The sequence below is a fragment of the Colletotrichum fioriniae genome (assembly GCF_027942845.1).
Source record: "Colletotrichum fioriniae strain IMI 355084 chromosome Unknown scaffold_1, whole genome shotgun sequence".
Taxonomy (NCBI): Eukaryota; Fungi; Ascomycota; class Sordariomycetes; order Glomerellales; family Glomerellaceae; genus Colletotrichum; species Colletotrichum fioriniae.
Genome location: NW_027076837.1, coordinates 3,700,209 through 3,717,868, shown reverse-complemented (window position 1 = coordinate 3,717,868; position 17,660 = coordinate 3,700,209). Strand labels below are relative to the sequence as shown.

At 53.1% G+C, this 17,660-nt stretch overlaps 8 protein-coding genes across 8 annotated transcripts; 3 read left to right on the top strand and 5 right to left on the bottom strand.

Annotated features, from left to right (window-relative positions):
• Window positions 1–517: 517 nt before the first annotated feature.
• Window positions 518–1,739, bottom strand: N0V96_000941 (uncharacterized protein; the record flags this gene model as incomplete). The annotated part of the gene is made up of 4 exons (XM_053198101.1): window positions 518–1,030; window positions 1,089–1,456; window positions 1,515–1,613; window positions 1,673–1,739. The coding sequence occupies 4 exons, from the start codon at window positions 1,737–1,739 to the stop codon at window positions 518–520; spliced, it is 1,047 nt and encodes a 348-aa protein (XP_053044439.1).
• Window positions 1,740–2,614: 875 nt separating this feature from the next.
• On the top strand, window positions 2,615–3,630 carry N0V96_000940 (uncharacterized protein; the record flags this gene model as incomplete). The annotated part of the gene is made up of 3 exons (XM_065756076.1): window positions 2,615–3,083; window positions 3,136–3,539; window positions 3,604–3,630. 3 exons carry the CDS (start codon window positions 2,615–2,617, stop codon window positions 3,628–3,630), a joined length of 900 nt encoding a protein of 299 aa, XP_065615316.1.
• A 3,280-nt stretch (window positions 3,631–6,910) lies between these two features.
• Window positions 6,911–8,818, bottom strand: N0V96_000939 (uncharacterized protein; the record flags this gene model as incomplete). Its single annotated transcript, XM_053198103.2, has 1 exon — window positions 6,911–8,818. One exon carries the CDS (start codon window positions 8,816–8,818, stop codon window positions 6,911–6,913), a length of 1,908 nt encoding a protein of 635 aa, XP_053044441.2.
• A 1,825-nt stretch (window positions 8,819–10,643) lies between these two features.
• N0V96_000938 (uncharacterized protein) lies at window positions 10,644–11,185 on the bottom strand (the record flags this gene model as incomplete). The annotated part of the gene is made up of 2 exons (XM_053198104.2): window positions 10,644–10,989; window positions 11,046–11,185. 2 exons carry the CDS (start codon window positions 11,183–11,185, stop codon window positions 10,644–10,646), a joined length of 486 nt encoding a protein of 161 aa, XP_053044442.2.
• A 956-nt stretch (window positions 11,186–12,141) lies between these two features.
• Window positions 12,142–13,371, top strand: N0V96_000937 (uncharacterized protein; the record flags this gene model as incomplete). Its single annotated transcript, XM_065756075.1, has 1 exon — window positions 12,142–13,371. One exon carries the CDS (start codon window positions 12,142–12,144, stop codon window positions 13,369–13,371), a length of 1,230 nt encoding a protein of 409 aa, XP_065615315.1.
• Window positions 13,372–13,638: 267 nt separating this feature from the next.
• N0V96_000936 (uncharacterized protein) lies at window positions 13,639–15,147 on the bottom strand (the record flags this gene model as incomplete). The annotated part of the gene is made up of 1 exon (XM_053198106.2): window positions 13,639–15,147. The coding sequence occupies one exon, from the start codon at window positions 15,145–15,147 to the stop codon at window positions 13,639–13,641; it is 1,509 nt and encodes a 502-aa protein (XP_053044444.2).
• A 288-nt stretch (window positions 15,148–15,435) lies between these two features.
• On the top strand, window positions 15,436–15,962 carry SMG1 (Serine/threonine-protein kinase smg1; the record flags this gene model as incomplete). Its single annotated transcript, XM_053198107.1, has 4 exons — window positions 15,436–15,465; window positions 15,621–15,692; window positions 15,749–15,823; window positions 15,885–15,962. The coding sequence occupies 4 exons, from the start codon at window positions 15,436–15,438 to the stop codon at window positions 15,960–15,962; spliced, it is 255 nt and encodes an 84-aa protein (XP_053044445.1).
• A 211-nt stretch (window positions 15,963–16,173) lies between these two features.
• N0V96_000934 (uncharacterized protein) lies at window positions 16,174–16,730 on the bottom strand (the record flags this gene model as incomplete). Its single annotated transcript, XM_053198108.2, has 2 exons — window positions 16,174–16,355; window positions 16,436–16,730. 2 exons carry the CDS (start codon window positions 16,728–16,730, stop codon window positions 16,174–16,176), a joined length of 477 nt encoding a protein of 158 aa, XP_053044446.1.
• Window positions 16,731–17,660: the final 930 nt, after the last annotated feature.

The following is a 17,660-nucleotide window of genomic DNA, read 5'->3' as shown; positions in this document are numbered from 1 at the left end:
TTTGAATCATGCATCGTTTGTGCGATCTTGTCAGGCAAGGTAAGCAAGGCTGGCAATTAAGTCCAGATACGGACGCGTGACCACCTATCACACTGCGGCCCCTCATCTCATGCATTCTCATGCATGGCCTAATACCAACGCAGATGCCCGTTTACAGCTCAGAGGTTATCTCAGCTTCTTCGTCCTCAGCACCAGAAACAACAATTCGAGTCACTATGAAACGACGATCGTTGAAACGCAGGGCCTGTCAATTTGTTCAGCGTCACGGTCTGCGATGAGTACAGTGACGGAATTTCTTCAGTGCATTCCTTACAATTTTTATGTACATCCCAAAACCAGCTACGCCATTGAAACTCCGCTCAGGAGGGTTGCCGTTGTCGTCCCGAGTCTCGAAAATCGTGTCATTCGATGAAAGCCTGTCGTAGTGACGCTTGCCATGATTGGGATGCATCCGTGTCGCAACGTCCCCATGCGCCGCCATCCAAATAGTCCAATGCCAGTCATTCCTTGACTACGACTACGATGCTGGGGGTACGTAGGCGTATCTCGGTATTTGCGCCATGCGCTCCTCAGGGCTGACCTCTGTGTCTGCATAGAACATTCTGCCGTTCTTATCCTTCTTCGACTTCTTGTCGCCTGCGGCCTCGTCACCGGCTTCATCTTCGGGCTTCTTGGCCGGCTTGATACCGGACTCGGCTCTGCGAATGAGCTCGTCGATTTCGTCTCCGTGCTGTGCCGCTCCAGAAACCAGCTCATCGACAGTGGATGCTCCTGGGAACCCAGGCGGCGGTGCGCCAGAACCATTCCAGAACTGGCCGCCATGTTGGGGGGGCCGTTGAGGTAGGCCGGGCATCGCTTGGAGGCCACTCGTCGGTCTCGCGGGAAGAGATGATGCAGAGAAACCACCAAAGTTGCCTTGCGGATAACCCTGTTGAGGGTAAGCCGGAGCGCCAGGGGCAGCACCAGGCGGGTAGTTTTGATCGGGAGAAGCACCGTAAGGCGCTTGAGGCGGTGGGTACGGAGAGTTGTTCTGTGATAGTTAGCTTAACGTCATACATGTACAGCATTATGGATGCATGGGTACTTACGAATGCACCTGGGCTTGCGCTTGCAGGAGCGCCGTTGGCAGGGCTGCCGCTGGTAGCAGGAGGGTGGCCGGCGGCCAGTCGTGCGCGATGCTCGGCAAGGCGGGCCTTCAACTCTTCGGGAGTTTCGACTTTGAGTTTCTTTCTCGGCTGTTTCGACTGGCCAGGTAAAGGATTACCAGTGGCAATCCTACGGTCCTCTTGGGCCTGGTAGAAGTTCTGAATAATGCGGTTCCTGTGCTGGTCTAGAATATCCTGGGGAATACCCTCCATGCCGAAGATCTCCACATCGAGGCCTTGCCGGTTCGGTAGCGCATTCTCGACTTGGGTGAGAGTTTCCTTGTGAACTTGGTTCAGATGGACGGAGAGACCTGCGCGACACGAGACGTTAGCTTGCGATTCCATAGAGAACGGGGTTGGTAAACTGACCTCCAGCGGTATTGAGTCGGCGACCGCATCTGTCGCACTTGAAGTGCTTGGCTTTCTGATGAGAGATGAGAAGCTTCAGATCTTCAAAATCACGCTCGCCTGCGAAGAAGTTAGCACATGCGCTCAGATCCGAGACGCGAAAGGCAATGGATGCATACAGTAATAGCACCATGGTCGGGAGAGGACGTCCTCGACGTCAGGGTGTCCACGCTTCTTCTTGCCCATTGCGACGACTATTGATTAATCTTTATTCGGAAACAGTGTCGGCGTGATCGTGGGATTTCGAGATAGTTGTCCGGTGGGGATAGAATGAGGTGGGATACGGCGGAGAAATGTGACGTTCGCGGATGCCAGAGAGGTACCGTGGCAGGCTGGCGAAGGGATTTGACGCGAGCTTGCTCGACCAGCAATTCACTGCACCTGCACCTGCGCCGAGTTGAGAGCAATTGGGCGCTAATCCGGATGGAGACTAGCCTTTTGAAATGACCTATCATTGGTCAAGCTCAGTAGTGGTATCCACACAGTCTCTATAGCCTGACTAAGTAGTTAAACTGTATCTTCCTTCACACAGTACGCCTCGGCCCCGGCTTGGCCCAAATGGCGGCCGAATCGACGACGATCCTCGCATCAATCAGCGCAGTCATCTCACAACGACAAGCCATTAGATTACCACACCCATCCACCCAAGCAACTTTCTAGTACGGCATAAGTGACGCTGGGCACCAGCCATTGCAATTCATACGGGTTCTAATACCTTGCGCTTGATTTCGATTTCGATTGAAATATCACCACCTGAAAATACCGTATTCCTGTATCAAAAACCTCCAACTGCCCACTTCCGGAATCCCTACCTTGGGAAGAAATAAAGGATTCGATGCGGTTTCTTAACAATATTACGGTACATCTGACAAAACCTTCACGATACGATGTCGCGGCGTATGCCAGATGAGCTCTGGGTGTATATCCTATCACATCTACCAACCTTCAAATGTCTTAGAGATGCAGCCCTCACTTCTCCAACTTGGCTCCGATGCGCCTCGTCAGCATGTCGGCAGGTGCTCCTGAACGAAATAGGCCCACTCTCACTTCCTTATGCTGCCATGGCGTTAGAGTCATCCAAATTCGACCCGAAAGACCTGAATCTCGTTGCCGCCTTTAGTGACGAATATCTTAAGAGACGGCCTCGTATTCCTCCCACCGTCAGCTTAGCAGATGGCTTCCAACTAGCAGAATTGCACCAGTGCGTCGGCCATCTGGGATCCAAGTTCCGAGATATGGCTCTACATCGTCTCATGAAAGAGCAGTGCAGTCTCGCCAACGATCGTCCTGACTGGCCTGACGCGCCTTCTTCGGCTGAGAAGCCAACAGATGCCGAGTCTGCTCGTTTTCACAGAGCACTATATCGATTCGAGGCCTACTGCAAGCTCTTCAAAGATCCCGAAGTTGTACGTTTCAATCTGGACATCGTGAACTTCCAGAGAGAGCACTTTTTTGACTACCTGTCACCGTGGGAGATTGAGCAATTGGTTGCGACAAGGGATTTTCTGGCAGCGGTTGTCATTGGTCCTCGTAAGTTGCCCGGCATCTCTCAACCCTACATCATGTTGACAATTCTCTGTAGCATTACGTGCGCTCGTGGAGCTTCGTAAGATTGAGGCTCTGCAGACACACCATTGCGGCCCTAGAAATGGGGCTCAAGTCGTGTACTGGACCGCCCCAATCTTACCTCCCAATTTAGAGCGCGGCGATTGTCACATCAACCAGAACCAGGCTCGGCTGCTATGCTTCGGGATCAAGTTTCTCTACAGGGTGTCAACATCACCGCCAACTCAGTTTTACCAGCTACTTCTCAACCTCCCGCAACAGCCACGGTACGCCAGTTACAACAGAGTTGGCGAGATTTACTCATGGTTCACGGATGCTGTTGATAGATGCGTCGAAATGAGCAACTTGGAACTCCCTATTAGGAAAGCTCTGTCATCCTACACTCCGGACGAGTACAAAGAGTATGTCCGGCAGTCCCTGGTAAGCGAGGACACAGATAAGGGCCCGGAAGAAGCCTGGTATTGGGCATATCAATCTTTTCCAGGGTCAACCTGCAACGATCCTCGGATGACGAACTGTCGTCTCTTTGGCTTGTTCTTCTGGGACTCTGTTCGGCTCAACACCATCAACTTCTTCACCCGTGTCGACGTTTGGTGGTGGAGGTGGGAAGGGGCCCGGCAGCCAGACTTCGACTGGGAAATTGAAGCGACAGTGCCCCCGGCATCTTTTTGGTGATGGCAGTCTCGTGTATGCTTCCCACGGCCATTGGGATTCTCGGGCTTCAAGTGGGCTGCGCATTAGGTGGGCGTAGGGTCACATGACTGGTGTGCCACACTCAATCCAGCCGGGACTAATCTCTTGCAACGAAAAGACTCCTCGAACTACATACGACGAGCATAACACTCATGCGTATGATAAAAGGAACGTCCAATCATTTAGGCCACAAGCTTGCAAGTGGTGATACGCTCAAAATGGGACATCGACACAAAGGCTATGGCTATCAGAAGCCAAGGAAGTTGGGTCAACGACGAAGGAAAGAAAGGCAGAAAGAAGAAGGCGACTTGATCTTGAATCTTTCAAAGGCTCCGGGCGACGGGCAGAAACATCGACTTCGACTGTGGGGAGGAGTGAAACAACGAGGGAACCTGGAAAGGCAAAGAAGGAAGAAGGAAATCGAGACATGCGTCCAGCATTGTCCACTATCGTCCAGAAGGCTCAACGACATCCAGCAACCTCACGCCGGCTTCATGAGACTTTGCGAGCCATTGCACAACTCAATGAGATCAATGACAAGGAATCTGGGAGATGGCATCCAACTTGGATGTAAGAAGGAAGAGGATCGGTCTAGTGCGGGCCCGGGTTCCGTGTCGGGGTCGGTGGCACGCAACGGGGGAAGTGGAATACTGTCTCCTGATTGGCCACTTGGAGGAGAGAGCAGCCCGGGGGAACACTCACCATATAAAACCCTTGGGTATCCCACCACCCTCCATCTCCCATCCTCTCCTCCTCCCCTCTTCTTTCTTCCGTGTTATCAGAGAAACTTCTCCAAGGGCCCAAATTCCCCTCTGACTTTCGCTTTCCATCCAGGACAGGTCCCTGGATCCTACCAGAGCCCATCTCGGACTTCTCAGACTTCCCTTGGCACTCACTACCTCTGCACCGCCCCGGAGGAGATATTATAGGTCATCAGCCTCCATCTCATCCCCCATCTCAACTGATTCATTTCATCATCCCAAGAGTTCCTCAACCATCGCCATCTCCATCCAAAGCATCTCCACTCCTGCTTACGAGGCCTCGTCAAGATAGCACCATGGCTTTCTTGCCTCTCACCTTTGATACTCACCCAGACTTCACCACTGAGCCACGATCCGGGTCCCCATTGAGACCAGGACGTCAGACATACTCAGCAATGGTGTCATCTCGGGAAAGCACTTCCCCTCACGGTCACAGACACAGACATGCCCTTGCCGGGCCACGTGATCGACGCTCGCCAGCGTCCCCGACACAAACGTCGATGCGGGCATATTACCCTGCCGACTACAGAGAAAGAGTCGTGTCCAATCCCATGAGTGATGAGCAGCTGTACAGCCTGCCACCATCTCCGCGCTTGAGGCACCAGCCTCCGTCATACCGACGAAGTCCTGGACCTGCATCGCAGAGACGGAGACGCAGCCCGGATCACGACAGCCTTGTTGCAATGGGATCATGGACTAGCCAAAACACCCACAACGAAGAACCGTGTACAAGATCCGGGCGTGAGAAAGGCAGCAGCACTTTCCACAGTGGCGACTTTTCAGCCAGGGATGCGCCATATGATGACTTTATCCTCTTCCCCGATGATGCTGGAGAATGCATGCACGAGGACTTCACAGCCCCGGCTCAATCGTCGTCAGCCCCTAGGGCTCCTCGCATCACTAGACTTCGCACACCAGACCTAGCGCCGCTGTCGACAGATGTCCAGTTCTTCCCCTGCCTCGGCGGTGAATCTGAGCGAGACAGGATTAACGAGGCCTGGTACATTGCCGGCCGGGAGAGAGTCGAGTCTCAATGTCAGTGCTCTTTCCACAAGCTCACGATGACACATCGTGATGTGCTGTTTCGTGGAGCTCAATGGCTGACTTTGACGCAGTGGATGATGCCTTGGCTTACATGTCGGCTGTAGAGGGACGCAGTCGCACGCGCAGAGGGTGAGGAGCCACCCAGGAGGGATCCTTGGATTATTTCGTGATGAAATCAGACGCAGTTTGTCGTTTTTCTGATGAAAATTGGTCGAAGTGGCTGATCCGTGTATGACTGTTTCTGAAGTTGATGTCCTGGTGTATGGCGTTTGGGCAAGGCGTTCGTCCAGATCGAATGGACAGGTTGACAAGCAACCTATAATCTGTGATGTTTTATACAATCAAAAGGGAGCACTCAATGAATGTGAATCTTGTCTTCTTGGACTTAGGTATTTTGGTTTTGAAGTGGTTGAAGCCATCGTCAACCAAGACGTAGAGAATCCGGGTGGTGCACGACAACGACAGGGAGGCCGCCGGATCTCAGCAGGCAAAGTAAGGTAAGGCAAGGCAAGAAAAGTGTAAGTGAGATTCAAAATGAAATGCACGTATCGTGCCTATAGTTCCTGTCCACAATAGGGAACGGGAATGGAAGTGAGAGCAAAAGTGAAGATGAAAACCTCGCAAGACCACTTACACGGGCTGAACCCGAAGAACGAGAAGTTCGGGGGACCATGAGAGGACGAAGGGACATGAAAGTTCGGGGGGGAGGGAGTGACGTTGAGTGAGAGCGGCCGGGGGCCCCTGCAGTTACCTTACGTAAGACACCTGCTGACTAACAGAATCTATCTCCTCACCGAAGGCACCCGTGCTCACCGAGTTGCCTTCACCTTGCTGGTGCGGACCTCGCAGGCAGGATGATGCCTCATAGCACTGGACCTATTTGGAGACTAGAACTTGAGAGATCAAGGCATAAGAGTTTGTGTTCTAGTAGGAGAAACACACAGGGTTTATTTCTAAGAAAGATATTCACCAAAACTTTTTAACATTGAGCGAATGAAGATTTGTTGCCAAATTTTACCAGTATTCGTAAATTAGAATATCATAGTCTGAACTCTTAGACTTGTAGCTACCACTTTCTGACATTTGGTCAATTGAAAGATTGGAATCATTCTGAAGGTTTGGTTCACAATGGAGGGATGCTCCGAAAGTTTCATTACTTGGTTCACAGTGTACTGGCTTTAACTGATTATTTCGAATTTCTAGCTTCATTAGGGGTATCATTTTTAACAACTCGACTGCTCGGCTTCCGCAAAATCTCTCCTTCCCGGTCAGAACCTCTTTCCAGGTAGCTGTTTAGCTCCGTCTGCCCTTGTCAGGGAAGAAAGTGATCCTCGACATGTAACGAGGACCAGGAGGATTCCTCACCACGAGGTTCGCTCTGACTCCAACGTTAGGCTCTATCCGGGACCGCAGAGCCAGAGCAGCAGGAACCGGCAAGCCCCAGACCGAGTAGCCTCTCTTCATGCTATCCTTGACACAGTCCCGTAGTACGCTGGTGAATTTCTCGGCAGACGGATGGCGCATGATCCCCATTTCGTTGAAGAAGTGGGGGAAATTGTCAATATCATGAAGGCGGCGGACTTCGGTGGATAGCTGGAGAGCGGCACCGGGAGGGGGTGCGCCATGACGGTCGAAGAGCTCGTCCCTGATTTGCTCCAAGGTCTTGTCGTTGGACGGTCTGGCGATGCGGCGGAAGAGCTCCGAAAACATGAGGAGTCGGTATGAGGTGCGATTCGCCTCAAAAGTTCTTTTCAGACGATACCCCGAGACGTGATCAGGCTCGAGATAGCTCAACTCCGGCATATTGGAACCCCTCCTGTCGAGCATCCAGACAACATTGCGTGTGATGGCCTCGGTGATGATCGCTTTTCTCATGGCCTCCGTCATATCAATGTCGCTGATGAGGAGGTAGACCAGGAGGTGGCCGAGATTCGGACACGATATCTTGGAGGTCTTACCACTCATAAATCTCTTGATTTTGTTATTGGCGTCAATGACCAGTTTGGGATCCGCCGTCGCCAGGCAGAGTAGAAGGTGAAATAGATGAAAGTAAGACTCGATCGCCTTCTCCGATGCGTGCCGCAATGTACTCATCCGTGGAATCCTGACATTATCGTTGCCCCTGTATGCTGCGCCGCTAGATGCTGTGTGTGTATCTACTTGGTTGAGCCTTACAACAATGTCGTTCATGAAGGCGGCGAGCACTCCCACTGCAGAGTTGTTTGCGCTCGGTAATGAGATAGCCACGGCTAGACTATGCATCACGGGTGCAACATAGTCCTTGACGGAGGACCAGTGGCGGCGGCTGAGTGGCAGCGGAAGCCAGTGTTCGAAGGCAACATTGTGGACGGAGAAACGGACTCCCAGGTCCTGAAATGCCGGTAGAGAGATGAGGTCAAACTCTGATTCAATAGCCCGCTTGCGTTTGGGGACCATGACGCCTACACCAAGCTTTGTATCTCGGAAGTTGGTTTTGGTGACAAAGCATTGGAGTTCCCTCAATCGGATAACATCATACGCGCGAAGCATGTCTGCAATCCGCGGCCAAGCCCGTGAGAAGGAGAGAAGGTCCGCGAAGTCGAGACTGTGGAGAGTTTCTAGCAGAAGCTCGTCAGGCAAAGCGGCCAAGACACATCCCTGGTGGTTCTTGGAGGCAGCCGCTGTAGTTGCAGCACTTGATGAGGATGATGATGGCGTCGGCGACAAGGCTTTCAGGACGTGTCTTCGAGCTCTTCTAAAGTCTGCCTTGCTCTTGGTTCCATCAAAATTGCAGTGAGGACACTTGAAGTCCTGCCGACATTTGAGGCTCTCTTGCCGATACCACTCGAGCGGCTCGGTATAATTGCCGCCCTCCTGCTCCAATGAATCGCTGCTGAAGAAGCTCAGCATTTGAATGGCAATGCCCTTGAGGGTATACGCCGGCGTGTATCCCTCGAACGTGTTGAGAATTGATGCGCAGATGTAGGTATCATATACGTTGGGATGTACCATTCGCGTGTTCATCTTGATGGTGGGAGCGACAAGAGGATAACGGTCTCCGAAGTTGACGGTGGTGTGCATGGGCATCCAGCCCTCTGGCTGTAGGACAAGGCATGCCCGGCGACTATCTTTGTCTCTGGTATGTAATGCGACGCGAGGGTACGGGTTTCGCTGCAACTCGGCAAAGTCCTGAAACAATCGACGCTGAAGGTGTGCGGCCATGGTGGGGGATGGTTGTTGATGGTGTCTTTACTTGATGATGGTAGAAGACTAATAGTGTAAGGGGAGGATGGAGATGCAGACCAATCTGCGTCGTTATGTATGCGCATAAAGAACTGAGGCCGCCTCTTCCTCAGGATTATCTTATCGAATTGTAATTCGGGCTGAGTCAATCGGCGGATGTTGTAGTTGTGCCATGCTGGAGTCGTCATTTGGCCTCACTTTCGCAGAGGCCTCAATGGGGCAGCGCAACCACAAATTTGAGCCGCCTCACGCCCGCGATCCTTCCGAGGAACATCTCGGTATTTCCTTTGGTAGGTACTTACCTAAGTGCTCCCGGACGCTGCTACATTTGCAAAATTAGGGGAAAGAAAGTTCAGGCGCGGACTCTCATTCCCGCTTGCCTGTTGCGCCCAATTGGGTTCTGGCACTCTGTTCAGTGGCTTTTAATCGTGTTGTGCTTGATCCGTACTCTTGCAACAGAATGCATAAGCTTCGGCGAATAACAAGACTTCTCACGCCAACTTCATCCTTTTCCCTCGGGGCCGACAACTCGTCTCTCAGGAGGTTTGCAGGAGACCAAGTCGCACTGGAATCAGGTAAGCGTGTCACCAAGGGAAACAGCACCGTAGCAGGATTTCAAGTAAAGTTGATTTGCAGAAGAGAAAGAGGGCATTGTGGTAGACAGAGGGGAATTTGTGGCTCCTCTCTACTGTCCTGTCCCAGGCCCGTTTCTGAGCTCGTCTATGGTATCTTGATATCGAACAAACGCTCACTCTTTTGCTGTAACCTGTTGAATGCTCGTTCGCAAACCAGAAGAGTGTTCCGCTGGACCCCCAATCAAAGAGGGGGTGTGCCGGTGAGATCAAATCGCCAGCCAATGCCAAATTAACCCAAAGGTAGATGCTCACCGCTGCCATAACGCCGCCAATATGCAATGAGAAAAGGTGGGAGTGTCTTGAGGAATCCCGTCAACCCCGCCTAGGGGATTGTTGCTTCATCTGTACCCTCCGTACGGTCATAAAGGTTGATTTCGTCTCAAAGGTCTCCGTCTTGGGATTCCAGAATCCCCAGACGTCGATCAATACGAAGCCCTTGGGTAGTTCGCATTCGACGAAGCCTGAAACGAGGATGCAGCCGCGCGGAGGAGACGGTCTTGTAGGCTTCCAGGACTGCGCGAGTTTCCGTCGAAATTCTCTTGCAGGGCCGTCTGTTATTTGCTTCATCCCCTCTATATGGGATAAGGCAGTGTCCCTGACAAAGTTGGTTTTGCCGCCACTCTCTGGCTCGTCTGCCTGTGATGCATCCGTTGTCTTGCTGACATTGTGAGAGGCATTCTCTGCCGGCGTGCCATCCGGAGTCTGTCTGTTGGCAGACGGAAGAGGCCCCTGAGACTTTTGTTGCATGTTGCCACCGCTGACTGAAGGGAACGGTTGGACAGGCTTGCTTGACTCGAACCCAAGGGCTCGGGAAATATCCATGTAGTGTTGCTTTAACAGCGCACTTGTAAAAGCCCACGATGACACTGCAATTGCATCCGGCCAAAGTATCTTTTGCAGGCGTTTGACGGTCAAAGAGTCAACGGGTTGGGTTGACCAGTACAATCCATCGCCTTGCAGCAGCAACCTAGAGCGTATTGTTAGTGACTACCTCGTCGCAAGTCGTGAAGGGTTTCAGTTCGCTTACCCAGAAGAGTAGAACACCGGTGGTGGACGGTATGGAAAGTCGATATCCAGCCAATATCTACGAAGCCTTACTGAGTTGCCACATCTGGCTGTGATTACAGGGTGCCTCTCGACCGAGGACTTCACCCAGTTGGCAAGGTCGGCTAGTGACAGCGATCAGTCGGGAGAACACTTGCAGCCAACTCCCAGAATAGGTACTTACCGCGGATTTGAGTCTGCGTCCCCTTTTGCTTGCTGAGTTTGACGAATTCTTGCCACTCGGGGTCGCTGCCCTTGTACGGCGGCTGATTGACAGATTTCGTCGTAAAGGGGAACGGAATGAACCACGGCTCAGCATCCTCCTCTGCGATTTCTTCGTCAAGCGCCTTCTTCTCCGCCGGTGAAAGCTTCTCGTATTCGCGATCTACATGTCGAAAGAATGGATTTAAAACGGTGGACCAGTAAATGTGCCAGCACGCGAGTGAAATGCCTGCTCCGATGAGGAATGTTCTAGGCGCAAGGTTAGAGAAAGCACGCTTGACACAATCTGTGCAATGCGGACATACCCGGCCCTAAATCTAGGTTTTGAAAGCTTCACCCTCTGTACGATAACAGTCTGTTGGCTGGGAACTTGTGGCGCAACTGCGCGAACCGCCAGGGTGCTCGCATTCGATATGCCAGCGCGAGGTCGGAATACCCGCCACATCACTGTAGAGGGGGCTCGCCGAGCGCCGGCTGCCGGGGACGAAGGACGAGTGGTTGTCGGTGAGAGTTCGATGGCGTCGATCGTGATGCTTCAGCTTCGTCGTGGTTCTTTCGGTGGTTGATGAGGATGGATGAAGGATGGCAACGACGGCGGCGGCGGCAGTGGGATGGATGGCGACGAGAGGCGAACCATGGAAGCCGGTAAAGTCGCGGTTGTTGAAAGAAGAAACAGGGCGCAATACGATGAAGTAAAACTGCTCTGGTGTCTTACAGCGCCCTCGTGGCGGCTTGGGCGACAGCTTTGATGTGCGATGTATGACAACGTTGGTTTCGAGACTACCACTGGTTCTCTTTCGCATCAAACCCACGGGAGGTTCTAGATGCGTACCGGTAGATGCGTTGCTATCGGCACACAGTGTGACGAGAGCCCCTCCGATAACGTCCCGCCACTCTGTACTACCGTGGTGCATGAACCGTTGACTGTTGACGGCGAGGAATGCGGCAGCTGGAGATGGGCCCGGCAGCTTACCTAAGGGAAGTCCCAGCTGTCCCGGCAGGTACGTACAGTGCAAGCCTGAGAACTTCAGGCACGGACATGGGGAGGAACGCCCACGGTCCAACTCATTGAAGGGACCTTCCTCCAGCTCTCCACAGTGTACGTAGAAGTGAATTACCTAAGCATTTCGATGCCACCTCACCTAGTAATGCAGTCGGAAGAATATCTCTGCCGATCTCCGCTACTGGAACACGGGGGTAGGATGGGCTTAGCCTGGAACGTGTGGCAGTAGCAACAGCGTGCAGGCGCAGCACTGTGAGCTCGACATCCTCGACGCACGCCGCAGCTTGGAGAGAGAGAGAGAGCAGCAAGTAGCAAACAGCCGCATCCACAACCTCCTCCCCTCCACGACATCATCACCGAATCACCATCTACGAGCTCCAACCACATCAGACGACACTATGAAGCTCTCCGTAGGGCTTGCGGCTGCCCTGACCAGCGTCGCGACCGCGCTCTCTTCGGACCAACCCGCTGACGTATATCTCCTGCAATCGAAGCAGCCTTCGAGCTCCGATATCCCATCATTACCACGACAGATTGCCCGCCTTATCCTCCTTCAACGCCTGTCCCCCGAGGGTCAACATGCATCTTGGGATCTTCCCGAGTCTATCTCCAACGAGAAGGCTGTCAGCTACTTGAACGAGTTCGGCAAGGCCCCTCAGGCCCTCTTCAGCAATGCCGCCTCCACAAACCCGTCTCAGCTCGTCGTCATGCTCGAGGGCATGACTGCCGACGACGCCAAGACGCTCCAGAAGTCTCTTGCAACCTCTGGACCTACCTTCAGAGTTGGAGATGCTCCCTCCATCACGGCCAATGATATGCTGCTGGCCAACGACTTGCCGTCGGTTGGCGTCACCGCAAAGAACTGTGCTTTCGATAAGGCCATCAATCCCTTTGCCGAACAATGTTGGAGTGGCAAGTCATCTGTCGTCAGATATGACACCAAAAAGGTGAGCATCATATCCTCTCAGAGACCTTGCATCCTTCGCAAAGAAACTGACCCTTTCTCTCCTCAGGACTCGTCAATCATCGTGTCCCTCACCGAGAACGCCACCCTTCTCAAGCAGCTTGCTGCCAATGGCGAGATGGAAACCGTCATCATCGCGATGCCCGAGTCATCTCGCAACTCCAAGTTGCGTCATTGGTCCTCCAAGCCCGAGGAGCTCCGTCGCCGCCAAGCCGAGGAAGTTATGACAATGACCGAGACCGACGATCACGATCAGCCCGCGCCCACTACCCCCGTCCAGAGCACGGCGCCATTCGTTGGCAACGCCGAGAGAGGCACTATTCCTTCTTGCTTCGGCTCGCAGGATGCCTGTGTCAAGGCCACTGGTAACTGTTCGGGCCACGGCGAGTGCTTGAACAAGTACGCCAAAGCGGACGGCCAGTCCGCCGGAAAAGAATGCTTCTCCTGCATGTGCCTCGGAACTAAGAACGAGACAACTGGCAGCGTCACTCACTGGGGTGGCAGAACTTGCAGCAAGATTGACGTCAGCGTTCCCTTCTGGCTCTTCGTCGGCTTCGGTATTGCCATGGTCGGTACCCTGACCTTTGCTATTGGCCTGCTCTTCAGCGTTGGCGAGGAGAAGCTTCCGGGTGTCATTGGCGCTGGCGTCTCCAAGACCAAATAAGGATCGTCATTGGATGGTCATTGAACAATAGGGATGAATGGGCCTTGACCTCGATCAGGGCAGGGTGATTGTGCTTATAATTGGCAAGTGGTAGTCTGTACCATAGGTGTATTCTCATGCGGCGTTGGCATTGGCAGGACATTTCTCTCTTTATACGGAGAGGTTATTTCTTAGACAATCGAAAAGAATCGAAGCTATGATAACATGATTCCTCTTTTCCATCCTGGGTATCGCTATATGAAGTACTGTCGGTCTCGACTACAATGGCTAGTCGATATCTCCTACGTCTGGACGGTTATTTGGTGTTGTTCCTAGGCTTTCAAGGCCCCTTTCAACCCTCAGCTCGCTCGCTCCGGCATTCGTAATCTGTCTAGCTGGCGATTGCGTAGCCGACTCGACCGACGCTCCGTTGCCCACAGCAGCAGTGTATTTTTGCCCAGCTTCATTGAGCAGCTGCTGCACCTCGTCCTTTCTGACCATGATGCCGTCTTTCTCCTGTGTCAGCTCATCCACCCGCTTCTTTTTCTCCGCAAGCTCGAGCTCCATGGCGCGCATTGTTGCCTGCAACCTCGAAAGACAATCTGTCAGGCTCGGCAGCGGTGTGATCTTTGGCGGGACTTGCAGGAGCTGCTCGGCGGGATTGCGCTCGGGCTTCTCTAAGCCGTCCATTCCCGACCTCGTCTGTGCCGCCTCGAAAGCTGCGCGTCGTTCTGCCTCCGAAGCATCGGACTCATCACCCGAGTCTCCTTCGGCCATCTTGATCTGCTCAGCCATCTCGCGCCTGCGCCGTTGCTTCTCCTCCCTTTCGGCCCTCTTGCCCAGCGACAAGCCTCCGTCCTCAACAAAGTCATCGAAGCCTTCCCCGAGATCTTCATCCTCGGCGACGAGACGAGTTTCGGCTTTCTTCTTCCGTAGAGAGGTCCCGCCGTCCTCGGTGTCGTCAAAGGAGATGAAGTCGCCATCTCGCTCCTGCGCCAGCCGAGCCCGGCGTTGCTTCCTCTCCTGAATCTCGGCTTCGGTGAGAATGTTTGTTTGCGCCGGCCGAGATGTAAACTCATCCTGGTTGACTATCAACGCGCCCTCTAGCTCGGAGGAGTCCAGATCCATCCCGTCTTCGTCTTCCATGCGCAGGGACGTCAGGTTCTGCGGCGTGTTTGGCGTCTCGTTTTGTAGTTCGCTGAGGTATTCTTTGCTGTACTTTGGACGGTCTTCATCCTCGTCGCGGAATGATCGCATGGGTAGTCGGTTCTTGAGTGCGCTGTTCTCGAGTGCCTGGTGGCCTAGGGTCGACTTTTTGGGGGTCGTGTATCCTGACTTTGCTCCCTCGTCGCCATCACCTACAGCACCACCAAAAGACAATCTTGATGAAGACTGGCGCTTCTTTTGCTTCAGTGAGCTTGAACGGCTCACCGAGGGACGAATAACCACGGGCCCATCCTCATCCTCATCGTCCTGTGCAGCGACTTTGGGTTTGGGCTTCGTGGTTGCGCCGATCGCGACGCCGCCGCTTGAGTCGTCGGTCTCGTTAAAGTTGATGCTCTTGCGCAAACCAGATTGTCGAAATGGCTTTCTTGTGAATTTCACCGCAACCGGTTCACTCTCTAGAGACCCATTAGCCTTGCGAACGATATCAGCGCAAGGTCTCTGGAAGGGATCTGCAGACTCACCATCCTTTACTGGTTCTTGACCAATTGGCGACGCTTTGCCCGCGTCATCTTCGTCGTCATCGAGGACCTTGATTATTTTCGCTTTTCTTTTTGGCGTGAATGCACTCATTTTGTGTAATATGAGGTTGCGAGTGTGAACTTTTGTTAGGTGTGATGTCAGTCAGGCAGCTTCGCGACCTCTCAAAAGGTACTGTCGATAACGCACCGATAAGATGTTTATCTCCACGTGACTCCTCCCAATTTTCCAGATAACGGTAGGTGGCAGAGAGATCCCCTCGGTCAGGCTGCAGAGAGCTCCGTCGCGTCGCAAAGCTCACCTCGCGCGACATCATCAAATCGGCACCCACCCATTGAACCGCTCCCCGGCACTCTGCACTCACCCACGAAATCAGTCAAGATGGCGCCCGCACAGCCCGAGCTGAAGAAGGTACGGAAGCCCCAATTTCTCACGGACATACCAGAGTCTCCAGACTTGTTCGATGTATTGTCAGATAACGGAAGCCATGCAAGCTGCTTGGCCGTCCCTCATAGTCTCATCCACTACTATTCGAGGATTCAGGAAGCTGACACATTCTGTTGTAGTACCTCGACAAGAGACTGTTTGTGCAGCTCAACGGCAGCCGCAAGGTCATCGGTGTTCTCCGCGGTTACGATGTACGCAAGCCCTTAACGATCTGCTTAGTTGAGAACCCTGCTAACCAGTGCCAAAGGTTTTCCTGAACATTGTGTTGGACGAGGCTGTCGAGGAGAAGGAGGGCGGCGAGAAGGTTCGGATAGGCATGGTGGTATGTTGCAAAAGATCACCCTTTCAACCTTGCTTGGAACATGGAACTAACACAGCGACAGGTCATCCGCGGCAACTCCGTTGTCATGCTGGAGGCTCTCGAGAGAATCGGCGGTGACGATCGCAACCACCAGCGGTAGACGGAGCCTTTTTGTCTGGTGGTCTACCTCCGCGAAAATGCAGTACAGGTTTTACAAGTTGGCGTTATGACGGCAAAAGATGATTTTTGGTTTCAGAGACAAGGATGAGGATGAAATATGCTAGATACCAGCACAACGATGTCACATTCAAACGGTCCAGAGGTACGACTGCGCAGCCTGCAACCATAGGCCGGGACAGAGCGGGGCATCTCTACTTGACGGGACTGGCCCAGGCCTTCTCGTCATACCAGTCCATCATGCGGCCGCCATACCTACGAACCCAGCCCTTGATGCCGCCTTTGAGGATGACGGCCTGCACGGCAGTTTCGCCAAGCTCGTCGAAATAGTCCTGCAGCCAATTCGCTGACCGAGGACCACGACCATTGCTGCTTCCTGAGTGGCTTCAGCAAAGGGTTTAAGGCAAAATAAAGGAAGGGTCTAGACAGTCACAAGAGGCAGACGGCGGAACTCACCGCAGTAAAATACAACACGCTTGATACCAGCCTGCTTGCAAAGCTGATGAATGATCGGTCTCGTTTGATAGAGGGATTGGGCCGGAAAGTTGATGGACGTTGAGATGGTGCCGCCTTCAAAGTCGTTCCGGCGCACATCGACGAGCAAAAAGTCTCGAGGTGTGTTGTTGCCGACCGCAGCTTGAGCCTCAAGCAACCCCATCACCTCGTCTGCCTCGATTTCCGGGGACTCGGCCTTGGGAGCGGGAAAGGCCGCCCACCATGGCGGGGTCTCTGACGCGGCGGCTTCTGCCATCGCGTGCTTCTCGTAGGCTACGGAACCCGGCTCTGGTGTAACTCCAGGCTCTCTCTCTCTCTACCCAATGCGATGAGATGCCAGCCTGTTGTTCCTGACGCTACGTGGTGATGTGTGACCGGTTTGCGGATAGAGATTGTGCATACGGCAGATGCGATGGTGCGGGCGTCGAGTTGCGGGCGCAACTTACCCCGGATTTCGCGATGAGATCTCTACCAGATAGATGGCCGTGACCGATTCAACGGGAAGACGATGGGGGATTAACGGGTTTGGGCAGTTGAGAAGAGAGTTACAGAGCCGCAGAAGCGAGCCAAGCGGTGCGTTCAATATCCATAACTCTCGGCACTCTGCGATTGTGGAGATTTCCGTTCGGAATCCTCTGTCATTCCGTGGCGTTTATTGGCTGTCAATGATGCCATTACGCCAAAGGATGCTTTCTGCAACTTGAACCCTTGCGCCCGTCACACTCTATTCCCCCATCAAGAGCCATGTTGATTCCCGAAACTCTCGTGTGCCAAGGAGAGTTCTGCTCGACTTCTTTCAACTACAAACTATTATCACGGCTTCTGAACACTAGTTGATTTCTTCTTTTCTTCCTCTCTCAAGTTCTGATTTTCTCTCAACAACACCACCCAACCACCTTGCTTCCCGCCCACATGCCGAGACTAAAACCAATGCATCTCTTATCTTTTCCCGTGGGATTCGGATCGGCTATCTCAGCCAATTAGTGGGGAGCTCGGCACTCTTGTCCACCTCAACCTTGAATTCCCTCGAAGCTGCGTTGTTGCGGTATTTGTCCTTATCTTAACTCGCTTCAAGCTTCCCTTAGGAGTCTCTACTCTCTTTCCTTCTGTCTTCCCCTCAAAGTTACGTTCCATTATTGATTCGGGGTTTCTAGGTTTCCGGCTGGCAAAGACAGAAACTTTCCCA